Source organism: Poecilia latipinna, unplaced genomic scaffold (assembly GCF_001443285.1).
Source record: "Poecilia latipinna isolate Pla-1442-1.1 unplaced genomic scaffold, P_latipinna-1.0 Scaffold3803, whole genome shotgun sequence".
Lineage (NCBI taxonomy): Eukaryota > Metazoa > Chordata > Actinopteri > Cyprinodontiformes > Poeciliidae > Poecilia > Poecilia latipinna.
In genome coordinates, this window is record NW_015116419.1 from 1 (window position 1) to 23,386 (window position 23,386).

At 39.5% G+C, this 23,386-nt stretch overlaps 3 protein-coding genes across 6 annotated transcripts in view; 1 reads left to right on the forward strand and 2 right to left on the reverse strand.

The window, feature by feature from the left end:
• Window positions 1-1,189: 1,189 nt before the first annotated feature.
• On the reverse strand, window positions 1,190-19,047 carry LOC106941676 (uncharacterized; the record flags this gene model as incomplete). Its single annotated transcript, XM_015024767.1, has 14 exons — window positions 18,922-19,047; window positions 16,945-17,212; window positions 16,693-16,736; window positions 16,072-16,354; window positions 5,333-5,373; window positions 4,938-5,223; window positions 4,741-4,781; window positions 4,294-4,573; window positions 4,102-4,145; window positions 3,656-3,899; window positions 2,033-2,079; window positions 1,869-1,942; window positions 1,574-1,788; window positions 1,190-1,485 (listed from the first exon to the last, which is right to left on the reverse strand). Coding segments are annotated over exons 2-14 (2,154 nt in total), but the record flags the coding sequence as incomplete, so codon positions are not given.
• On the forward strand, window positions 10,688-14,911 carry LOC106941679 (uncharacterized). The gene is made up of 7 exons (XM_015024772.1): window positions 10,688-10,854; window positions 11,421-11,647; window positions 11,755-11,795; window positions 13,266-13,539; window positions 14,258-14,301; window positions 14,392-14,671; window positions 14,758-14,911. The coding sequence occupies exons 2-7, from the start codon at window positions 11,593-11,595 to the stop codon at window positions 14,877-14,879; spliced, it is 816 nt and encodes a 271-aa protein (XP_014880258.1). The 5' UTR covers window positions 10,688-10,854; window positions 11,421-11,592; the 3' UTR covers window positions 14,880-14,911.
• Window positions 19,048-19,408: 361 nt separating the features above from the next.
• LOC106941677 (caspase recruitment domain-containing protein 8-like) overlaps window positions 19,409-23,386 on the reverse strand; it is a 14,251-nt gene continuing 10,273 nt past the window's right edge. The window contains exons 9-17 of one of the 4 annotated variants that reach the window (XM_015024771.1): window positions 23,023-23,066; window positions 22,859-22,929; window positions 22,564-22,778; window positions 22,213-22,475; window positions 21,177-21,305; window positions 20,469-20,601; window positions 20,328-20,357; window positions 20,070-20,111; window positions 19,409-19,912 (exon numbers count right to left, since the gene is read on the reverse strand). In XM_015024771.1, coding sequence (XP_014880257.1) covers window positions 19,653-19,912; window positions 20,070-20,111; window positions 20,328-20,357; window positions 20,469-20,601; window positions 21,177-21,305; window positions 22,213-22,475; window positions 22,564-22,778; window positions 22,859-22,929; window positions 23,023-23,066 — 1,187 coding nt within the window. In that variant the 3' untranslated portion in view covers window positions 19,409-19,652. Of the gene's footprint in view, window positions 19,913-20,069; window positions 20,112-20,327; window positions 20,358-20,468; window positions 20,602-21,176; window positions 21,306-22,212; window positions 22,476-22,563; window positions 22,779-22,858; window positions 22,933-23,022; window positions 23,070-23,386 lie in introns of all 4 variants that reach the window. The other 3 variants (XM_015024769.1, XM_015024770.1, XM_015024768.1) reach the window with 3 other exon arrangements.

Sequence of the window (23,386 nt, forward strand, 5' to 3'; positions counted from 1 at the left end):
TACACTCTGGTCTTGGTCTTGTCTTGGTCTCGGGTTAGGTGGTCTTGAACACAACACTGATAAAAGTCCTCTCTCTCACAGAATGAAGCTAAAAATCATCATGTTGCAGGTGAACAACCAAAATCTAAAGTGCAGCTTTCAGGGTATGCAAAGTAGAACTATACAACAAAAGCAGTCCACTCACAAAACACCTTTTTCAAACTTATGAACACAAAAAGTCTACTTTGACTTAGTCAAAGCCATGAGAGGAAGACGTAACTTTGACAACGGTGAGTCCTCAATGCAGCATTTGTGACAAAATGGAACACACTGAAATATCTAGATAACAGAACTATTAATGCTGCTTTCATGTAGAAAATGACTCCATAGTCCAACATGTTCAGAAAAGTTATTTGCACAAGCTCTTCTCCAGCTTCAGACAGGATTTGTGTCGACATAAGAAGCCATTCTAAATCACCCATAAGTATAAGTTCAGTGCTGCAGAGTTTATGTGACACAGCTGTGAAGAGTCTCAGCTTTTATAGATTGTGGTCTGTAGGAACCTAATGAGGTAAGGTGAAAGACATTAGTAGGACACACTTTACTAGCAAGCAACGAATTGTTTGTTTTGAAATTTATCCATCTTCTTCCGCTGGGTTGGACCTTTGAAATTCAGATTGAACTTAAACTGATTCTCCACCTTTTCCAAAACTATTAGCTCTAGAAACTTTGAAGCCTTCAAACTCAATTTCATGATCAGTTATAGATTTCTTCAGCCACATTTCTGATCATACTAAAACATCACGATCAGTTGTAGGAACTCAGAAATTTGTAAAATCCAATTTAGGCAACAAGCTTCACACATTAAAATGAACTGAACCACGGCCTTGTTCCCTGATTACCCTCCGTGTCTTTAATGTCACCTGTGTCTATGTGTCCTTGTCGGGTCTTATCCTCGTTCAGATGTTCCCCGTTAAACAGTTGCTACCAGTTTTTCGAGCCTCTGTCTGCTGCTGAACTGTGCTGCCTGTATTTGGAACTTTGTGGACTGTTTTCAGGAAAATCATCTTTTTTTTCCACTCATCAACCTGGATCTCTCACCACATGCACACCACACTTCATGACAATTAGATCTAATAATTTGTAAAACGTTTCAACACAGTGCCTCAGTTTATGTGTGTTTTGTAGTTATTAGAGCTTAAATAATTACATGGTGAAAATAAGTAAAGGAGATAATGAAATAAATGATCACCTGTTTCAGAGCAGGATCCGGTGGAATCAGGTAGACGCGCATCTTCAGGTAGGACGTTTTGGGCTGATAGTACATTAATGTGTTGCAGGTGATTTTTGGATGAAAGAAGTCTTTTATCACATCTCCCAGCAAAGAGAAAACTGGTTCTGCCAACCCGACATGGGTCTTTGTGACCCGGGTCGCTTTCTCCAGAACATCTCCACAGTCGTTAACATGGAGGACAGCAAAGTTCTTCAGCGACTCAGGAACATCGTCTGAAACGCAGCAGGAAGAGAAACTCTGTGAGAAACTTCTGGATCGGTTCTGGAAACATAAATAATGTTTTCCATGAGGTTCTCCTACCGGTGCAGACCCAGTGTGGCAGCTGCACCTCCATCACCTTCCCAGTAAGGACAGAGATGTCCAGTAAAGGACCAGCAGGCCGGAATCCTCTGCTCTCCATCCTCTCCATGTGTCCGTCCCAGGAGCAGAACCGGTACCGAAAGCCCACCTTCTCCCTGCAGACCCAACGCAGACCAGAGACGCTGCATTCAAAGTGGCCCGCTGCAGACTGGAGGCTGGAACCAGACAGGAAGAGGAAGTTTGAGGTGCTGATGTCACAGTTTGACCTGCTGACCTCCAAGCTCTGAGCTTTTACCTGTAAGTTGGATCTTGGTCTGGAGACGCCCCGTCCAGCTCAGGGTCCACTTTGGTCCAGCTGCTGGAGTCCTGCTGCACCACATCATCCCACATGTTGATGTTTCACATGTTACGTAGATTAAACACAGGGTCAAAGGTCAAGACTATAAATACATGGGTTACCTCCACACTTCCACAATCCACAGAATCCAAACTTCTTGAAGTTTCTTCTGGAAACACGTTGAAGCATGTATGTTATCTTGTATGTAGACTTTTTTGGTGCAATACAATTTTTTCAGATACAACCAGAAAGTGGAGTCCAGTATTGATGATTGGCAGTAAACAGGTTGCCAGGTACTTAAAAATAATTTTAAACAAAAAATCTAATATAATGTAGTTTATTGACTTAAAAGAACTATTATTACTCATATTTGACATCCTGATATGGATCTCAGTGTTCTCTAAACTTAAAAAGTGCCACCTGGTGGTAGTTGGTGATGGACATGTACACAAGTGAATCCAAAAACTTGACAGATTTTCAATTTTCTAAATTTCCTTAATTTTTATATTAAAGATGATATTTCATGTTCCAGGATCCCTGGAACATGAAATAACCAAATCTAAAACCAAAACATCCAAAATTAAAACCAAACCTTTATCTCATTTAAAAAATTGTGTCCCCATGTGTGACCACCTAATTACTGGCTAAATAAAGTCCTCACAGTGTATGGAAAACAAGTATGTGTGTGTATGTGTGCCCCATGTATTGGATGCCTCATGGGTAAGGTAAGATCATATCTCAGGGTACCCATAAAACTATCATTGCACCTAATCCACACGAACTCAGCCGCATCTCCAACATGCATCAACTGCACAAACCTAATCGACACAAATATGATATAGGAACAAGATGCGCATGAATATCACATCTAATCCACACACATCCCAATGTGTTCCACACAATGCCACACAAACACAGATACACACTTATTCCTGCATACACAACTTTCATTTGTTTTTTGACAAATTACACTAAAAAATAGATGGAAAAGTAAAGCCTACCCATGTGGTCCATGGGAGGAGGAGGATGAAAAGTCAGCTGACTCATTTTTAGCTAGCTTTACTTCATAGTCACATTTAGCTTACAGAAAGAGCCAAGCTGCCAAATAAAAGTAAAGTAACATTTAGGTTTAGGACAGACACGTACCTACCCCCACAGACCCATGCAGATGTGGGCTACATGCAGAATATTTAGACACAAAAACAATTTTAATTTTTTTCCACAATTTTGTGAATAGCAAAGGGAAAAACAATAAAAGTACAATAATTACATATATACATATTCTACTCAAAGGAAAATCTCAGGGTACGCAGAGTGCGTACAGCCATGCAGCTGCAGGTGCTATACAGTGGGGGACCGTTTTCTTGACACATTACGTTGTGAGGACTCACAGCTCCTTGTGGGGACCAAAGGGTGCTCCCCACAAGGAGAAATGCAGTTTTGGGGTTAAGGGTTAGCTTTAGGACTAACACGTGAATTGAGGATTGGTTAGGGTTAAGATGTAGAAAAGAATGGAAGTCAATGGAAAGTCCTCACAAAGAAAGTGACACAAAGTGTGTGTGTGTGTGTGTGTGTGTGTGTGTGTGTGTGAGAGTGTGTGTGTGTGTGTGTGTGTGTGTGTGTGTGTGTGTGTGTGTGTGTGTGTGTGTGTGTACATTAAATTATATTTTGGTTGAAATACAATGCTAGCGTCATAAAACATAAAAAAACATGACTAGACTTATGACAGATTTAATGTTTCTCACCAGTTTCTTGAAGATTCTCAGCCAAATCTTTTCTGTTTATTTCAATCAGAAGTTCATTGATCATCTTCACAGACTCCTGGCCAAACTTCTCCATCATCTCATCAATAACTTCTGCTCTCTCTGTCATGAACTCCAATCTTTGTGAAAACTTTGATGAACTTTCTTTAAACTTTAAAAACTCCTCCTGGGTTAATTTGTCCAGAGTTTCCAGGAGTTGCTGTCTAGCAGCTGCCATCGTTGCCACCTGAAACATTCAGTTCATTCTAGAGAAAGCTGCTTCATTCAGGAGAAAATCACAAACATGGAGGCTAAGATTCATCACATTAGTAAACTGCAGCTTATTTCCTCAGAACCAAACATTAAATCCTAGAGGTTATAAATGATCTTTGTTTTAAACTCTTTCAGCTGAAGGACAGGAAATAAACTCCTGATGTCTCTTTACTCACTTTGTGGCTCAGAGCAGAACGATGTTGACCTGCAGAAGGTTTCTCTGAGGAGAAAACAGGAAGGAGAAAAGTCTGACCATCGCTTCTTTGTGCAACATAATACGATGTGATCAAAACCATGCAGAGAAACATCACAACACAGTTATCAGCCATTCTGAGAAGTTTGAGATGTTTTAGTCTGAGATGTTGAACCTTTAGGTCCTGAGCTTCTGCCTGACAGCTTCGCTATCAGATCATCCTTCTTCATCTGCTTTAAAACATCCATGGTCTTCTCCACTGACTGGTGGAAATAAGTCAGAACAAAAACCACCACAATGTATCGCACATTTATTAATCTGGTTTCCCAAATCGGTATATATTCACTCTGATGGTCAATTTTATTGTAATTTTCTGAAAACTTTTCGATCTCTCCCTCATCAAGCTCATCCAGTGTCTCCAGCAGCAGCTCCGTCACAGACTCCAACTTTTCCACCTGGAGAATAAAAACTCATCATCTGTCAGCTGAAACACGTCAGAGCTCTTTTCATTAAACCAGGAGTTTCTTCTTCATGAGCAGCTACCAGAAGCTGATTCAGCTCTAGAAGAAACAAACTCCTCAGGATAAAGATCACATTTATTAACTAAAAACTGACAACTCACTTTCTGGAGAAAAGCAGAGTTCAGCTTCATAGGAAGTTTCTCTGAGGAAAAGATGAAACATTGATCAGTTATCACAGATTCTGGTTTCAAATCATTTTATTCTGAATCAGTTAGAAGACAGAGACTAACTAATCCAGATTGAAGCTCTGATTGATGCTTGAGTTTCATCGGATGTTAAAGATCCAACCATGTGGTACCTTTAGATGCTGAGCTGGTCTCAGGCAGCCTCAGTGCCAGATCGGTTCTGTTCAGGTCCAATAGAACCTCCCTGATCACCTCCACAGATTGTTTACCACATGTACTGACCAGAAGATCCACCACTCTGGTTCTGTTTGTATCATCCAGTTCATCCCATCGGATTAGTGGAAGATTTCTCTGGAATTTTGTGAACTGCAGTAACAGTTTTAACTCAATGAATTCAGGTTCATTTAAATCCTCCAGAGTTTCCAGAAGAACATCTTTAACTGCTGCCATGGTCGCCACCTTGGAGATTCAAGAAGATTTTTCAGGACGTTTCTTCACAGAGAGACGAGAATAATCATAATAATTTTCCTCTGCTGTCCACTGATCTGGAAAATCAAGATTTACTCACTTTATGGATCAGAGCAGATGGATGTTTTCCCAACGGCATCTCTGAGAAAAACAAATGAAAAGTATAATCAACAGATCTAATCACTATATGTCATAAGGTAAGATTTTAAAATACAAAACAATGTTATCAAATGTGTGAGATTTACCAAACAGCGAAAGATAAAAGGTTTCCCCAACAACAATTTTCCACTTCCTCGTGTTGCGTCGCAGCCTGTGTTGTACATCTAAACTCACAATTTACTCCATTGGCTTGATTTCCCTCAGGTTGTGCACTACTCTGTAGTGCAATACAAACTCTTTGTTCATGTAGAGTGTGCAGCAGAGCCTCTTCTCTGACAGAGGCGTATTTTAAACAACCGATGAACTTTCAACATACTTAAAGATTTTCAGTCAGATTTCAGAGCACAAAACTGCAGCGGTGAAAGTTACTAATGGTATTTTCAGATTTGTGTTGGTTTTGGTTGTGTTAAATCTCAGTGTTGCTTTTGAGACATCAGCCACAATGTTCTGTTAGAAAGGTTTAAATGTGAAAAGGCTTAAACAAAGCAACAGAACGAGGCTGGTTTAAATCTGATTGGTGGAACAGATTCCACTCTGTTCATGTAAATGATAAATCTCCTTCATCATCATCCAGGATGATGGAGCACCACAAGGTTCAGTGTTTGGACCAATACACCTGATATGCTTTCAATTGGTAATGTGATCAGACAGCATGGGATAAAATAAAGAGACTTCAAACCTATTAATCATTTTGTTAATGATAAATTATTAAGCAGAGTTATTAATAGTTACAAAGCCAAACATTTATGCAATACCTGTCGCAGTACACATGTGCGACTTATTTTTACGTTTCCAGGGTTTATCAGCTCACCTCTGGAGGGAGAGCTGCTGCCCAACAACCGCTGGGCCAAGTCCTCCCTCCCTACGTTCTTTAGAACATCTCTGGTCACCACCAAGGACTTTTCACCATTGGTCTGTACAATGAAAATCACCGTATCCTCCAGGTCCGCTGTCTCCTGCAGGTCTACCACCTCCTGCAGCCTCTGTTGCTTTCTGGGTAAATGCATGAGGTAAACATGACTCAGAATCTTTTTAAAGTCCTTGAGCTCTTGATCTCTCAGATGTTCCAGTGTTTCCAGCAGCAGCTTGATATCACTGTTCAACTTTAATATCTAGGACAGTCAAAGAAAATGCATAGAAAACATGTTTTCAGACTGTATGTTTAAAAATAACAGGTTTATGAATCCTGGTCATATAAAGAACAGTTTCTAATTCCAATCTTTATTTTCACTTTAAGTCTTTGCTAAGCAACATTTATCTAAGGTATATTTTATTTGGCCTCTGTGAACTTTTCTAAGAACTCAAACATTCCCAGATTAAATGCAACCAAACCTGAACCAAGCATCTGGATCTCTCCTACATTTCCTTTAAAGTTTAATCAACTAATTTGTGTCTAAGATAATTTCACATCATCTGAGTATCAGCTGCAGCCACATCCTGCAGCCTTACTTACCCTCTGGTCCAGTAAAGATGGTTCTTCATCAACAGAAAGTTCATCTGACAAGAAAAATAGAAACATTCTGATTAGCAGAAGTTTCATCATCTGGACTGTAAAATTTTAACCACAAAGTTTCACAACAGCAAAACTTTTCCAACATGTTTTCATTTATCAAGGCAACTTTCACTGATCAGAATAAGTTACATTTCCTAACAAGGTTTCCTGAAACAGATTCAGGAGGAAACATTTCTCTCTGCTCTGCTTCACCTTTTCCTCCTGAGTCAGTAGCTGACAATCTCTGCACCAGATCCAAGCGGTCCATCTTCATCAGAACGGTTCTGACGGCCTCCACACATTCTCCACTGCTGCTCTTCACCATCAGATCAACAACATCCCGAACGTTTGCTGCTTCCAGGCTGCTGGAGGTCACCAAGCTCGGCTCTGCTTCAGCCAAAGTCCTGAACTCTGCAAAGTCTTCCAGGCTCAGCTGCTGCAGGGTTTCAACCAGAAGCTCGATCGTCTCCATCGTTCCAACCTGGACAATAAAACACAAAAACTTCAGCATTAATGCTGCATTCTGGATGTTTTACATCAGTCACTTTCTGTGACACCATTAGTTTCATGTCAAAGTTTAACTTTACAGAACATGTAAAATTGAAATAAAATGCACAATGTGTAAAAACACTTCACATTACTCTGAACACACCATCCTCACTGTCAAACATAGTGGTGGCAGCATCATGCTCGGGGGGCTCCTGTGCAGCTCCCACCCACAGACATGAATACCACCCATTTCTCAATACTCCAGTATGCAAGTATGTTCTTGTGTTCTTGGCAAGTACATACCTGCAAGAACAGTCAAGTCTGTTCTTACCGAGTTCACCAGGATGCAGGATGCTGGTTCTCCAATTGGAACGGGAAGTTCTTGATGATGTCTAGATCTCTGGAGATGCAAGTGGCTCTTTGGCTCACAATATCAAATAATAAAATATTGCTCTGTGTTTTTGTTTCATTCGTTTTTAAGTGTCCCCATGAAAAAACACTGACTACCCTGGCCCTCGTGGTAGATTTAGTCCTGAAAACTCCAAACCTAACTCCTTATTTCTATAAATATTTTGTTAATATTCTTTAAAATACCAGAATGTTCACATAACTTTTATATTTTTGGCTGTCTGATGACATATTTTGAATATTAAATCAGGAGTTATGACCAGTTACTTTTACAGGCACTTTTTACACCGGCTTAATTAAAGCTTAAGTAAATCTACGTAAGTAAAAATTGTTGAAGTTATGCTACTCTGATTGGAATACAATTTTGGAGTACTCTAACCTTTATGTGTGAATCTTTCTTTTTTTGTACAACAAACACTGCCATAAAATATTGTCCATCACTGCAGCAGCCATCCCGCCCCATGAGAGCAGGACGACTCAGGGCTGGTCGGTGGCCCTTATTTTAATTCCTGAAAGGTGCCGCTGTGCTCCAAGGCTCTGGTCTGTGGTGCCTCACCACCACTGAGCTGCATGCTGGAGCCGGCATGTTTTCAACACACACACTGCTGACTCTGGTTTAAATGTTCTTATTGGCCTGGTTCCTTCTTATTTATGAACTTTTTCTTTGCATAATTGAAAGCCGTTATGGCTCACCATCAAATGACTCTTTGTAATTCTTTGTTCCCCCTGCTGGAACAGAAACAGGTAATAAAGCCTTCAGTTCCTCTGGCTCCGCTGTTCGGAACAACGTCTTTCTGAACCGAAACTGTCAGAAATGTTTTCTCAGAAAGCTTTCCGCTCCATTTTAAGAAACTGACAATGGAAATCCTTTGAACAGGCCTTGTAAATTTTATATTCATACTGTGCTTTTAAAATTAAAATGGTTTTTGTAACAACAAAACTAACACTTTGTCAAATTTGCATGTTTTGGAAAAGAGCGTCTATGGCTGATGTTCTTAATGTTATAGGATGTTAATTAAGACAGATTAAAAGTAAAAAAGACAAGAGTCCTGTTTAATAAATCTTTTACCTGCTGCTGGTTTGAAATGAATCCAGTTAATCCATAAGTTACAGTAAGTCCTTCATGTTTCTGTTTTTGCAGCCACTAAAGCAGAAAGTGAAACTCTGTGAAGCTCCAACGGCAGGAGGAAGTTGGCATCTCTGGATTGCTGGACTGATCAGCTTCTTCTTTTTCTTTTGGTATTTATTGGTGTTCAACAAACAACGTAATTGTGCATTACTGCTGCCAGCTGGTAGGGAGTGTGGATTGGTATTACAAGAAAAGGGAATATAAAGTCATGTTACATTATCCCATTGTAGCAACCTGCCCTCCAGAGGATCCAGATATAGCAAGATTTCATTTTTATTAATGTTGTCAGCAGTGGCGGCGCCAGGGGGGGCGCTAAGGGGTGCTATAGCTCCTCCTGGAGAAGTCATAGCACCCTCAGAAAATATTTGATTTTTTTTTTCATCTGATTTAACATGTATGTAAATGCATGTTATTAATGTATTAATATAGAAAACTGTATTTGTCAGTTATGTCTAATATGCAGAACGATGGTTTCTGTGATTTCATACCTTCTTTCTTCACAGTGACAGTTTCTGTTGAACATCCTGTAGCTGACAGAGACAAAAACACAGAAATATTAAAGATAAATTCAGTTATGATGAAGATACAACCAGTAGTTTCCTTTCTGAACATCAACGTGACGCAAAATGAATTTTAAAAATAAATTTCTCGTTTGAAATTAATCCAGTTAATCCATAAATTTAAAGTGACAGTAAGTCCTTTTCCTCTTTAAACAGCTGATAAAACCCGCGGCTGCAGATGGCGGAACAGGGAGGCCAGGTCCGACAGCAGCGTCCTCCTGTTTCCTCCCGCAGTAAAGTTAATATTGTCAGATTCTCTGCAGGCCGTGTGTTGTTACAGAGACAGCGGCCAGAGGCTCTGGAGCCGCTCGGTTCGGTTCGGTTCGGTTAGGGACCATCAATAAGTTCCAGTTGGTCGAAACCAGGGTGGCAACTCCATATTATTCAGGTGGATGGGAAAACATGAACTGGCGCCCCCTACAGACGGGGTTTTGACGCTGCACCCACTTTTTGCGCAACTGGTCGAAACAAATAATAATAATATAAAAACCTCCAGAAAACCATCAGCTTCCTGGCGACCCCAACACTGAGAATCAACCTGAACTCTGCTACAGACACACCAGGTTACTGGAGATTTTTATTGATCAATAAGTATGAATACTTATTGATCAATAAAAATCCATGGATTTTTCTTCAGGAAGCTTCAAGTCCTGAAAGCTATTAACTGCAAAATAATATTGTTGTTATGTTTATTTTCCTTTGTCAGGTTTTGATAATTTGCTTTCATATTAAAAGAACTTATATAATTTTATCATTTTCTGTAATATTAATCAATATGATGTCAATATTCACCACTAAAAACTGATCAGTGAATCAGAACCAACAGTAAAAACGTTCCTGCTGACTCATCTTGTTTGGTGATATTTAATGAACTGAATGTTTGTAATGACCCAGTTTGACCTGTTAAAGGTTGTTTTGCTCCACATCAATGCAAATGTTTTGACTGATTAATTATTTGACTGTTTTATGTGTCTTATTTCTCTTTATTTACATTTTGGTGATTATTGATGTTATACTTTTTGTAAAATGTTGTGTTTCATGTTTTTCAGTTCTGTTTTCATCCAGGTCACCATGGAAACTGGATTTTACATGTCATCGGGTCTTTCCTGGTTGAATAAAGTAAAAATAAATGAAATATTTCCCCTCCTTTACTGGTTAAAACTGGAGGAACTGCGGATGAACAGGCTTGCTGTTGGACCGGATGTTAAGCTGCAGATCATCATTAGCTCCTCCTCTCCTCAGGCTCAGGGCAGCAGTTGATCTGAACACCAGTTTGTGTTAAACACCAGGCCTGAACGGCGGCAGTCTGCAGCTCCTCTGAAACATGATTCTGCAGTAAAATGAGGGACCGCTGCAGGATTTCAGAGGGGAAACACCAGCAGCAGGTAGGAGAAGTTTCCTTTCTGGATGCTTTCATGTCTAATAACCGCGTCCTGACGCGTTCACACCTCCAGACATTCACTTCCGCTTCACCTGCGTCTTTTTCACCTGGAGGAAACATTTTGTTCTCGTGTTTTTCACAACACTTCACCTTCAGCTTCATTTGCATATTGACGTTAGAATGAAACGAGGAGGATGAACTGCAGAGCCGATGATTTATTTAGTTTCATTTTCTGATTTCTTCCGGGTTCATCATTTTCTAGCTTTTATTTTAACTCTGAACAGCAGAAAGAGAAAATAAATCAACATTTGAGCTTAATGTTGGGATTTATTGATAAAGTTTTGCTTTATTTTATTGTTTTACTTTTTATTAGTTTTCTTTCTGTTTATTTCCCATGATGCAACACCAGGAAGGAGAGATGGAGGCTTAAAACTCAAATCCATCCATCCATCCTTTGTTAAAAGAACCTTACATTCTCTCTTTACTGATATTTGAACGTTTATTTGAACGTTTTCGTCCCTCAGTTTTAAATCTTTCTCCTGGTTTTTGGTGGTTTTCTCACCTGAGCAGGTGGAGTTGATGGAGTCCCTGGTGGAGCTGCTGCTGGGTGAGCTGAGTCCCAGTGACCTTCAGTGACCTCCTGCGGAGACGGCGCTGTCTGAGGGTTGGTGAGGGGCAGCAGGCGCTGCAGGCGGTTGTGTGGTTCTGATTGGCGGCAGGCTGGAACTGACCCAGCAGGTTCATGAACATGACGGATCTGGTCGACGCCATGCAGGTCGGCAGCTCCACGGCCAAAAGTAAGACGACTCAACATTTTCAGGACAAAACAACAAGAGATGTCAACTTTAAACATGTCAGATATTTTGTTTTTCCTCAGATCTTTTCTTTTCTCTTTCCTCTCCAGAAAAGCGGTTTGATGATCTTCTGCCTGCAGAAATCCACAGGGTGAGTGACGTCGCATCTTTGTGATGCTGCAGATAAAACCCTCATAATCATCAGGTGGCCATATAATAATTTTATCATGATATATTGCGTCACTGTTGTTATAACAATAGAAATGATAAACTATTTCTTAGTTATTAGATAACTGTAAAGCGCCTCACACATAAATGGAAAAACCTTCCTGTTAGCTTTTTCAGAACGCCTCTCACTGAAAGAAAATGATTTATATCACTAACTGCACGAAGAGAATTCATTTAATTATTTTTCACATGTATTGAGATTTATTGATCCTCTCATGGAAAAGAACTGGTAAAATAGTAAAATTCACATTTCAGTCATTTTTTTACATTGACAAATGTAAATAAATGCTCTTCCCTACATCACAATGCTTTTTTAGACTGGAAGTCCACAGGAAGTCAGGTTGATCAGAAACTGATAAAATGATCATTTATCTGATCAGAAACTAATAAAATGATCATTTATCTGATCTGAAGGTTTGTTTGACATTTTTCCAGAAAACTGGACGTATAAAGTTAGTTCAATCTTATCTGTAGTTTTGTAGATTCATAATAATCTAGAGAAATGCTTTTCCAACTAACTTGTAGTTTGCTGTTTTAAAATCACATGTGGGACTTATTAATATTACTACTTTGGTTTGATGATTGGTCATTAAAGGTTTAGTTGTTAGTTTGGGTCACATGCTGACCATTTGCTAAAACTGGAAACCAGCAGCAAACAGGACGACACTGGAACATCTGTGGCTGTGAACCGACAAGTCGGTAAATAACCTGACAGGCTTATAACTGCTGGGAGGCGATCAGTGACATGAGAGGAACAAACCAAACCGAGTGCAGAGGGTCTTCACCTCAGGGGATTTACAAAGTGACTGAATATTAAAGATATACTGTCTCCTTAGAATATGACTTTTTCATATACATTGAATTTAAAACTGAATGTTTATCCTGTGAAAATATTTACATACATTTTGTATTAACTGCTAAATTTCACCTGCAAACGTGTTGACCTTCTGGAGTCATGTGATCAAAGAGGCTAAAAGCCGCTTTACTCCATCCAGGCTGACTGCTTTGGAGATATGTATCTATATAAATGATATTCTATCATTTTAAAATATATAAATATGTTTTTGATACGTCAAATTTATAACTAAAAGGGGAATGATTTTTGTTTTTAATCATTCGTGTTTTGAGGTTTGAAGCTTTGATTAAATTTGAGGTTAAGTAACGTTAGAAATGGTGTGATTTGTTTGTAAACTTAAATATTTGATTTCTCTAGTTATAAGTTTTTATCACAGTTTGGTTCCAGTCGATGTTCACACACAAAATTGCTCAGGACAAAGAGTGAGTTTTATAAATTACATAAGAGTATCTTCCTTCTAAGTCCAAAAGAACTGACCAATAAACAAAGACCCAGAGGTCACGACCTTGACTAGTTGGAGCTGATGTGACGTTTCAGGTGTCAGCTGTGGACCTGCTGTTGGAAATCCTGACGGACCTGAAAGAAGCCGAGTTCTGGAAGTTCAAATGGTTCCTGCAGCTGACGCAGCTCCAGCAGGCTCTGCCTCAGGTCCCATGGAGCGCCCTGCAGTTTTCAAACCGCACGCAGTTGGTCAGCATGATGTGGACCACCTGCGGTGATCGGTGCCTGGCGCTGGCTCAGGAGGTTCTGATGGACCTGGACAAGTCGGACCTGGTAGAGAAGCTTCCTCTGGTCACTTCCAGCGCTAAAGGTAACCAAAAATATTTATAAGTCATTTGCAGAACAGCACTGGTTTTTATAACAATATATTTTGAAAATGGACTATTTGTTTTGTTTTGTTTTGTTTTGTTTTGTTTTTTTTATTTAAATTTTTTTTAACCAAATAAAACAAAATAAGAGAAATTGAGCAGTTTTATTTGAACTCTTGATTCTGGACTCCAGATCTGCTCGGATGTTATATTTAAATATTTTCTGTAATTTTGCTCCAATATTCAAATGTACAGTTGGATGTTTTTATTTTTTAACTAACTATTAGCCAAATAAATATTTAGCTTCTTTGCTAAATATTTACCTCCAAATTAAATATTTATTTTGCTAATTAAGTTAAATAAATATTTATATTCAGAACTAAGCATTTAATTTTCAAATGTTTATTTTATAAACTAAATATTTAGTTCATACTTAAATAAGTAGCTAACTAATATATTTAGCAAGACAGCTAAATATTTAGTTGCCTAAATAATTTATTTTGGAACAAAATGTGTATTTAGTAAAGTAAATAAATGTTAGTTTAATAATACTAAATCAGAACTTTCTACAGAAGTCTTTATTTTTGCAACGTTTTTAGTTTCAAAAGCTGAACTTTCACTTCAGCATATTGAATTTAAAAGGCAGATGTTGTATGTTTCTTTCCTTTACAATCTAAAATGTTTAAATCTGAGGCCTAAATGACTGGATCTGACTTACAGGGAAACTTTCTCTGATGGATTTCTGGCCTGAACTGAAGCAGAAAGTGAGTAACTGGTCCGACTCCAGCTGACTGAAGCCTGTCAGCCTGTTGTGGTTTCCATTATTCTGTCTGCTGCTTGAATTGTTTAATCAGGTTAAAGACATGGAGTCTGTCATAAAGAAGCTGCTGGAGGTGTTGGAGGATCTGACCATCCAGGATGTGACAGATATCAGGAACGCCCTCAGCTGGGATTCGTCTGTCTGTCCTTATTTAAGCCTCTATTGGAGGCTGCAGGGCATGAATGCAGACCTGCAGGAAACCGTGTTGCTGCTGGTGCAGACGTTCAGCCAGCGTCCTGTGGACAAGATGGAGGAGCTGCTGTCCAGAATGCAGAGGCCCGATCTGGAGTTCGCTCTGATCACATCCACAGGAAGTGAGACAATAAAGTACAATAATAATATTTGATCATGTTACAGTCAATATTTCATGACTTTAGTGTTTTTCTGCTTCATCCATTAGAGAAACATGTTGTGGGAAAACGGAAATCTGCTCTGATGCAGAAGGTGAGAAATAATCCGGATCAGAGGTCAGAGATCCACATTTATCATTTAATTCACACGATAAAAGTTCATTTTCAATAATTCAATTTGAAAGCGAAACATTTAGCTTTAAAAGTAAATAGTTTACAAACTAAATAAATGGTTAACTCCAAAATAAATATTTATTTATGCAACTAAATATTTAGCTGTCTTGCTAAATATATTAGTTAGCTACTTATTTAAGTATGAACTAAATATTTAGTTTGTAAAATAAACATTTGGAAATTAAATGCTTAGTTTGGAATATAATCATTTACTTAACTTATTTAGCAAAGTAAATATTTAATTTTGAGGTCAATATTTAGCAGGCGAGCTAAATATTTATTTGGCTAATAATTAGCTTCATATTAAATATTTATTTGGGAACAAAGTATTTATTTTTAAACTAATTATTTAGCTTCCTATCTAAGTATTTAATTCACAAACTAAACACGTGTTTAAACCTTTTGGTTCGTCGGTTGTGTATTAATGGCCGTTGGACTAACTGCTATTTTACTGTTCATAAGATATATTACAACACTGATATTTGACAGTTGATTATGATTTTTAATTTATTGTTTTTTCTACTGCATCTTGGACATGTTTAGATTTCTCATTCTAAACCGCGGATAGAGAAGCTGAACCTGAAATCACTCCGGTTGTTTTTCACAGCGTAACCTGGAAACTGAACTGGTGTTGGCATTTGGACAGACAGGTTGTTTTTCCTTACTTTAGTTTTATTAGAGCCAATTCACAATGGTGTCTTAACNTATGACTGTTGCTCATGGAGAGACATTCAGTATCTAAAACTAATAGAAAACGTTTAAGCAACCAACTTGCAGACTAGATGCAGACTGAACTTTACTCTTGCATGTTACATTCATGAGCAGTAAATATTGTACTAGTTATCAGTATTGGACCAAAGAAGCAAGGCACTTGCAAGCCTTTGAAATTGTGACGTTTTTGATGGGTCAGATAGTCTCAAGAAATTGCAACAGTAGCTGCGTGAGGGGGCCCAATTAAATTTTTTGTCACGGGGCCCAAGATTCCCTTGCAGCACCCCTGGCAGCAGCAGCTGTCACTCACTCTGCTGTCTGACCTGATGAAGCCCAAGATTCTGGTTCATTCATTAACTCACCTTCTTAACTGTGATCACACTGCTGATCTCACTTTGTTAAAGCACAAAATGAGGATATGAAACATGTTAAGAACCGTGTGAGACTGATTTCTATATCTCCAGGTTTTATCAGCTTACCTCTGGAGGCTGAGCTGCTGCTTAGCTTCTGGACCAAATCCTTCCTCCTGATGTTCTCTAAAACATCACTGGTCACCTTTATAGACTCTTTTCCAGAAGCCTCAACAATGAAAATCACTGTATTCTGCCGGTCTGCCAAGTCCAGCTGGATCTCCTGATGACTGAAGGGGGACCTGAAGTTGCTGAAGGGACTCATGTGTCTTTTAAAGTCCCTGAACTCTTTGTCATTCAGATCCTCCAGTGTTTCCAACATCAGGTTAATATCTCTGCTCAGCCTCACTATCTGTGAGAGTCAGAGAAAAAAAAACATGAAAACAATATTTACCTATGTGTTTCTAGACAAACATGGATGAAAAGTGCATGATGTAAATCCTGATTATATAAGGGACAGTTTTCTATTTAATGTTGCATATTGCTAAGGACCATTTATCTGGATTGTATTTGGTTTCTTTGAACTTTTCTAAGAAAACAAAATTTCCCTCAACATCTAATGCAACCAAACCTGAACCATGAACCTGGAGTTTTACATATCATTTATTTGAATGTTTAATAAATTTGTGTCTAAGATAATTTCACATCATCTGAGTATCAGCTGCAGCCACATCCTGCAGCCTTACTTACCCTCTGGTCCAGTAAAGATGGTTCTTCATCAACAGAAAGTTCATCTGACAAGAAAAATAGAAACATTCTGATTAGCAGAAGTTTCATCATCTGGACTGTAAAATTTTAACCACAAAGTTTCACAACAGCAAAACTTTTCCAACATGTTTTCATTTATCAAGGCAACTTTCACTGATCAGAATAAGTTACATTTCCTAACAAGGTTTCCTGAAACAGATTCAGGAGGAAACATTTCTCTCTGCTCTGCTTCACCTTTTCCTCCTGAGTCAGTAGCTGACAATCTCTGCACCAGATCCAAGCGGTCCATCTTCATCAGAACGGTTCTGACGGCCTCCACACATTCTCCACTGCTGCTCTTCACCATCAGATCAACAACATCCCGAACGTTTGCTGCTTCCAGGCTGCTGGAGGTCACCAAGCTCGGCTCTGCTTCAGCCAAAGTCCTGAACTCTGCAAAGTCTTCCAGGCTCAGCTGCTGCAGGGTTTCAACCAGAAGCTCGATCGTCTCCATCGTTCCAACCTGGACAATAAAACACAAAAACTTCAGCATTAATGCTGCATTCTGGATGTTTTACATCAGTCACTTTCTGTGACACAGATTGTTTATGAATCAAAAGTTATTTTAAATTCAACCAAAAAGTTTTTTTTCTTCCTTCTAATATACAAGTGGGAGCATTTAGAATATAAATTATTTTACATTTTAAGTACTAAATGAAGTTAAAATCCTTTCTATGGTCTCAGTGTCAAGCAAAGTATTTCCTACAGTCCAGGATGAAAACAGACTGACAGCTCTGACCTCTGACATTATGAAGGTCAGATGTACCTGAGGACACAGGTGTGTGCATCCCAGCCCCATGTAGGAGAGGATGATCCAGTTAAATACCTGTGAAGGGCCTTTTCCTGGACAGACCTGATACCTTTAACACCAGCAGCCTAGATTACCAAAGGAGAAGCTGGACGGAATGGATGTGGACACATAATTTATTATCATTCATGAACTGATAGCCAGAGTAAAACGGATACATGGAGAATGGAGGGGAACGGGAGGAGTTCAGCAATCTGGTGGATCATTTTGTGACGAGGTGCACAGAGAAACAACGACAGATAAATGTAGACAAGACCAAGAGAATGCTGGTCAATTTAAGCCACAAAGTCATCGTTACTCCCAAGCGCTATAGGGGAAGGTGTGGAGCAAATCAACTGTATTAGAACCTCAGTGTTACTGTAAGGAACCAGACTTAAACCAGGACAAATGTGTTCAAAAATGAGACAAAAACTTCAATTTAATAATTCCACAAATATTTAACAAAGCATCAAACTTCAACGCAAAATAAGTCAAAGAATCAATAACAGATTTGAGCCAAACTCAGCGGAAGGCAACTAACACAAACAAAACTGACCTGCAATCAAAGAATAAAGTCCTGCTGAAATAACAACATCCGGCCTTAAAGTGACCCTGCAGAAAAACTGATTCACCGCGAAAACAGTGAATCAGTTTTTCACTGCTTTATGTTCATGTAGTCACAAAAAGCACAAACTGACTTCTTTAGTTAACATTTCGGGGGTTTCAGTGGATTCATTCTGGTGACGTGGTGATATGATGCGTCTCTAACTGATCTGTTATTTTCATTGGCCGTGAACACCTGTTCTGTCCGTCATACCCGTCAATCCAGCGTCCTTTATGGTAATGCGCATGCGCACATCGATGTTACGTCACATACCGCTTACTCAGCAGGTTTCTTATAAACCCGTCATACCTGTAGAAGTTTCATTTTGTGTTTTGTTTCTCAGAAGTTTACGGTAAATTTTATTTAATTAAGCTGCTATGTTAATCAAACATATTAACATAAATGACTTTTGCTGTTTCCAAACTGTAAACAAGACATTAGTCCCGTTTAGCGTCACTATTGCTACAAATACTGTTTGACTACAAATTTGGTGGGGATATTTTGTCCCTATAGCTAATCTACCTTTTTAATATTTTAATACCTCTGAATATGAACCGAATATGTCCTAAAACAACATGAATAACGCTGGATGCTGTTGGGCAACCAGCAGAACATTTTATTATAATTTCTTATTTACCGTAAACTCAGAGCTTCGCTCCTCCCAGGGCGAAGTTCAGTCATCAAGCTGAATAAATGTTGTAATAAATAAACTGTAATATCTGCCAGGTCTGCTTGATTATTTACTTAAAGGCAAATTAAAATTTCATAACAAAACTTTTACCTTCTGTTGCTCGTTTCAAATGATTTACTTATTTAATAAAGATCCAGTAAATCCTTCACGGTCCTGTTTGGGGTCAACTGACGCAGAAACTGAAACTGCGCAGATCTACCTGCACAGATCTACCTGCAGTCCCGCAGGTAGATCTATTTAAGCCTCTCTGTGCTGTAACCGCTGTTCTGTTTCTTAGCTCATTTTAACTGTTTGTTTGAAATGATCCAGTTTGAGCCTTTAAAATCTGAAACTGTCTTGAGATTTTGTGATTTTACTTTAAGAATTAAGATTTTAATAAAGTATCACCAAACTGATCTCAAAGATATTTCCTTAGTTGGTGGAATGTGATTGGCTGATGACTTGTTCAAATCCTGGAGACAGGAAGTCGGTCAGAACTTCAGTCTGGACCCGACCAATACCTTTCATCACGGTTCCACTTTAACAACCTGGTTTAGATAAAAGCATTTCACAAACTACAACAATATTAATGTTATTGTTATATTTGTTACCAAAGGAAACCCAAATGAGTTAAAGTTTATTCAATCATCTTCAATATATTGTTTCATTAAAATGCTTCATTTAATGTGAAATAAAAACAGGATAATTGTACATGCAGACCTCTGGTAGGTCAGCGGATGGAAACCTTTAAAAAGGTCAAATGTTTCAGTTTTTACTCATTAAAAAGTAACATCATGCCAGCAGGAACCAGAACCCGCAGTAGATCCGTCCCTGGTTCCTCCTCAGCATTTCCTCTGGAGGTCGGCGATCAGGTATGGCTCTTTTTCCTGAAGAATGGAGAGGAAGATGTCTTTGCAGTCATCAGCAGCTCTCAGGCAGGAGAAGATCTCCCTCAGCTGAGACTCGGAGGTCAGCAGGGATCGGATCCTGTCGTAGGTTTCCTCCAGCAGAACCTTCTTCTGTAAAAGTCCATCTAAGACGGGTCCGATGTTCCTCACTCTCTGGATCAGCGTCTCTCTGTGTTTGTCCACAAAATGTTCCTCTGATGACAAAGAGAAAAAGACTGAAAATAAACTGATTTCTTTACGTTACATGGCCTGAATGTAAATGCATGTTATTAATTTATTAATATAGAAAACTGTATTTGTCAGTTATGTCTAATATTCACATGCAGAATGATGGTTTCTGTGATTTCATACCTTCTTTCTTCACAGTGACAGTTTCTGTTGAACATCCTGTAGCTGACAGAGACAAAAACACAGAAATATTAAAGATAAATTCAGTTATGATGAAGATACAACCAGTAGTTTCCTTTCTGAACATCAACGTGACGCAGCTCTAACTCATCCCATCAAACTGAACTGTCTGTTTCCAACTAGTTCAGATGATCATATAAAAGTCGCTCATTGAATAATATCTTCATAAAATGTTTGTTGTAAACAAATGAAGCATCTCACCTTCAGTGGAACCAGCTTTAGGATGATCATCTAGAAATAAACAGAAACAATCTCAATGTGAAACATGAATTATGAAGCCGAGTTAACGAGGGAAGTTCAGACTGAAAGTTTACAGAAGTGATAATTAGGACATAAACTGACCTTTCCTAATCTCACAGAACCAAACTTTCTCTGAATGAGTCTGCAGCAGCTCCAGGTTGAAGTTCTCTTCTGGATTCTCAATAAAAACCTCGTAGAAGTTCGGGTCCTGGCTGTCGTGCCTCAGAGTGATTTCCTGTGAAGCAACAAGTCAGTTTGACTCTGAGGTCAAAAAGGTTCAGGGAATAAAAACAGCCTGCAGCTTAATGATTATAACACCAGATTCACTCTGGGCGGTTCTGGTTTTAAATACCATCATCAGAACCAAAGTGGACTCAAATGAAAAGTGAGTTTCTCAAGCTAAAGGTTCCCACATCCTCAGGTGTTCTGTGTTGTTCTGTGACCCAGTCTGGCTGTGAACGGCTCAGATTTAGCTGATCGTACACATCGCCCACGTTTCTCATGAATTCCTTCATTTCCCACAATCTGAATGGATGCCAGTAAATTTGATGCTGGCTGGATGCTGAGCCATCAGTCAGAGTCACGCTAAGCGTCTCTCTGACCGTTTGTGCCGACCGGATCCACTCGGTGTCGGATCCAACCCAGTTGGATGTGAACACGGCTTCCTGCCGAGACGTTTACTGTGACCCAGTAAGATCATAGAAACGGATCTTAGTGCGAACGTATCAGGTCAGTGTCTGCTTCGATCCGTGTGAATCTCTACAGAGTGATGAGCGCCTGAGTATGTGGGGCTTCAAGTCCAAATGGTACCGGTGGCTGGATTCTGGCGGTCTCTACGGTGGCCTGGAGGCTGAAACCACAGCCCGTCTTCAGAGGCTTGTCTGGTCGGGGCTTCATGATTTCTTCGTATCCCTTGGAGGATTCTCTGCTGTGGACCAACTGACAGGACAGAAACCAGACCAGATGTTTGTCCAAGAGTTTAACTGGAGACAGAAACACTGAGGCAATAAAATGTTTGTAAAACTCTTGATCTGATCCAGAGGAACCCAAAGAGCTTTAAACTACAGCCAGTGATTCACACTGACGACCAATCAGAAGAGAGTCCTCTCTCCCAGGAAGTGAAACCATCAACCTGCTGCCATGTTGCATCTAAAGTAAATACTATATATTTATATACAGTAAATATATGGTTCCATAATGAGGAAGGTAATAAAGTAAAAAAGATCATTAATACTGAAATGTTCTGTTCTGGCCCACAGCATCATGGGGCTGCTGAAATAAAAGTTCACCTGAGAATAAGGATGAAGAAATGATGTCTGCATTTATATCATTCTGGAGTTTCACCCTTTCATTCCTGTAAAGTAAATATCATTAATAATCTAAACTGAGCGTTCAGCTGATGTTGGTGCTGCTAAACGTTAAATCAGTTCATCTTTAAGAACAGAGGAGTTAAAACTCTAAAGCATCTCTGATCACAGGGACAAAAACTACAGACTGGAAAGTTTTCATAGTCCTTCCTGCTTATAAAATGTTTTTATTTTAAACTTCAAGTTTAAAGTCGATGCTGCAGAAACAGAAAAATCATTTGGAAAACAGGATTTAACAGGAAGACGTGTAACTGGATTAATCTGTGATTGTTTTCATTTATTGTATTAAAACATGTTTAAACATCTCTAATGAAATAACATTTAATTATAAGATGACGTTAAATTATTATGCTCCATATCAGCAGGTTCTGTCCCTTCCATGTCAAGCTGTTTGTCTAAAACAGAGACTTTAATCTAAAAATGACATAATGTGGATAAATAAAGATTATTATAAAATAAATCAGTGAGTAAATGATCACCTGTTTCAGAGCAGGATCCGGTGGAATCAGGTAGACGCGCATCTTCAGGTAGGACGTTTTGGGCTGATAGTACATTAATGTGTTGCAGGAGATTCTTGGAGGACAAAATAAATTTTTCAAATGTATCAGAGCTCCCCGCAAAGAGAAAACTGGGTCTGCCAACCCGACATGGGTCTTTGTGACCCGGGTCGCTTTCTCCAGAACATCTCCATAGTCGTTAACATGGAGGACAGCAAAGTTCTTCAGCGACTCAGGAACATCGTCTGAAACGCAGCAGGAAGAGAAACTCTGTGAGAAACTTCTGGATCGGTTCTGGAAACATAAATAATGTTTTCCATGAGGTTCTCCTACCGGTGCAGACCCAGTGTGGCAGCTGCACCTCCATCACCTTCCCAGTAAGGACAGAGATGTCCAGTAAAGGACCAGCAGGCCGGAATCCTCTGCTCTCCATCCTCTCCATGTGTCCGTCCCAGGAGCAGAACCGGTACCGAAAGCCCACCTTCTCCCTGCAGACCCAACGCAGACCAGAGACGCTGCATTCAAAGTGGCCCGCTGCAGACTGGAGGCTGGAACCAGACAGGAAGAGGAAGTTTGAGGTGCTGATGTCACAGTTTGACCTGCTGACCTCCAAGCTCTGAGCTTTTACCTGTAAGTTGGATCTTGGTCTGGAGACGCCCCGTCCAGCTCAGGGTCCACTTTGGTCCAGCTGCTGGAGTCCTGCTGCACCACATCATCCCACATGTTGATGTTTCACATGTTACGTAGATTAAACACAGGGTCAAAGGTCAAGACTATAAATACATGGGTTACCTCCACACTTCCAGAACCTGAATGATCCATCTCTGTTGAAGTTTCTTCTGGAAACACATTGAAACAGCAGAGTTAAAATCCTGAACCGGACCAGAACCTTCACAGTTCTCATTTTATAAAGTTATTAAATGTTGGATATCATCTTCTTGGGTTTTCCCATCAAAACAGAACCTCCATCGTCAGTTTCGATCCTTTATTGGGTCTGCTTGTTGTGGTGTACCACATGGCTCAATGCCCGGCTGCGTATCAAAGTTCAGGCAAGTTCAGACATCCTGAACCAGAACCAACCCGGCAGAACCAGCAGAACCCAGCAGAACCCAGCAGAACCAGCAGAACCCAGCAGAACCCAGCAGAACCAACAGAA

Coding starts and splice junctions, on each gene's coding strand:
- LOC106941679 (XM_015024772.1), top strand. CDS start 11,593: ATGAACATGACGGATCTGGTCGACGCCATGCAGGTCGGCAGCTCCACG. Junction 11,648..11,754: donor CGGCAGCTCCACGGCCAAAA/GTAAGACGACTC, acceptor TTTCCTCTCCAG/AAAAGCGGTTTGATGATCTT. Junction 14,672..14,757: donor TCTGATCACATCCACAGGAA/GTGAGACAATAA, acceptor TTCATCCATTAG/AGAAACATGTTGTGGGAAAA.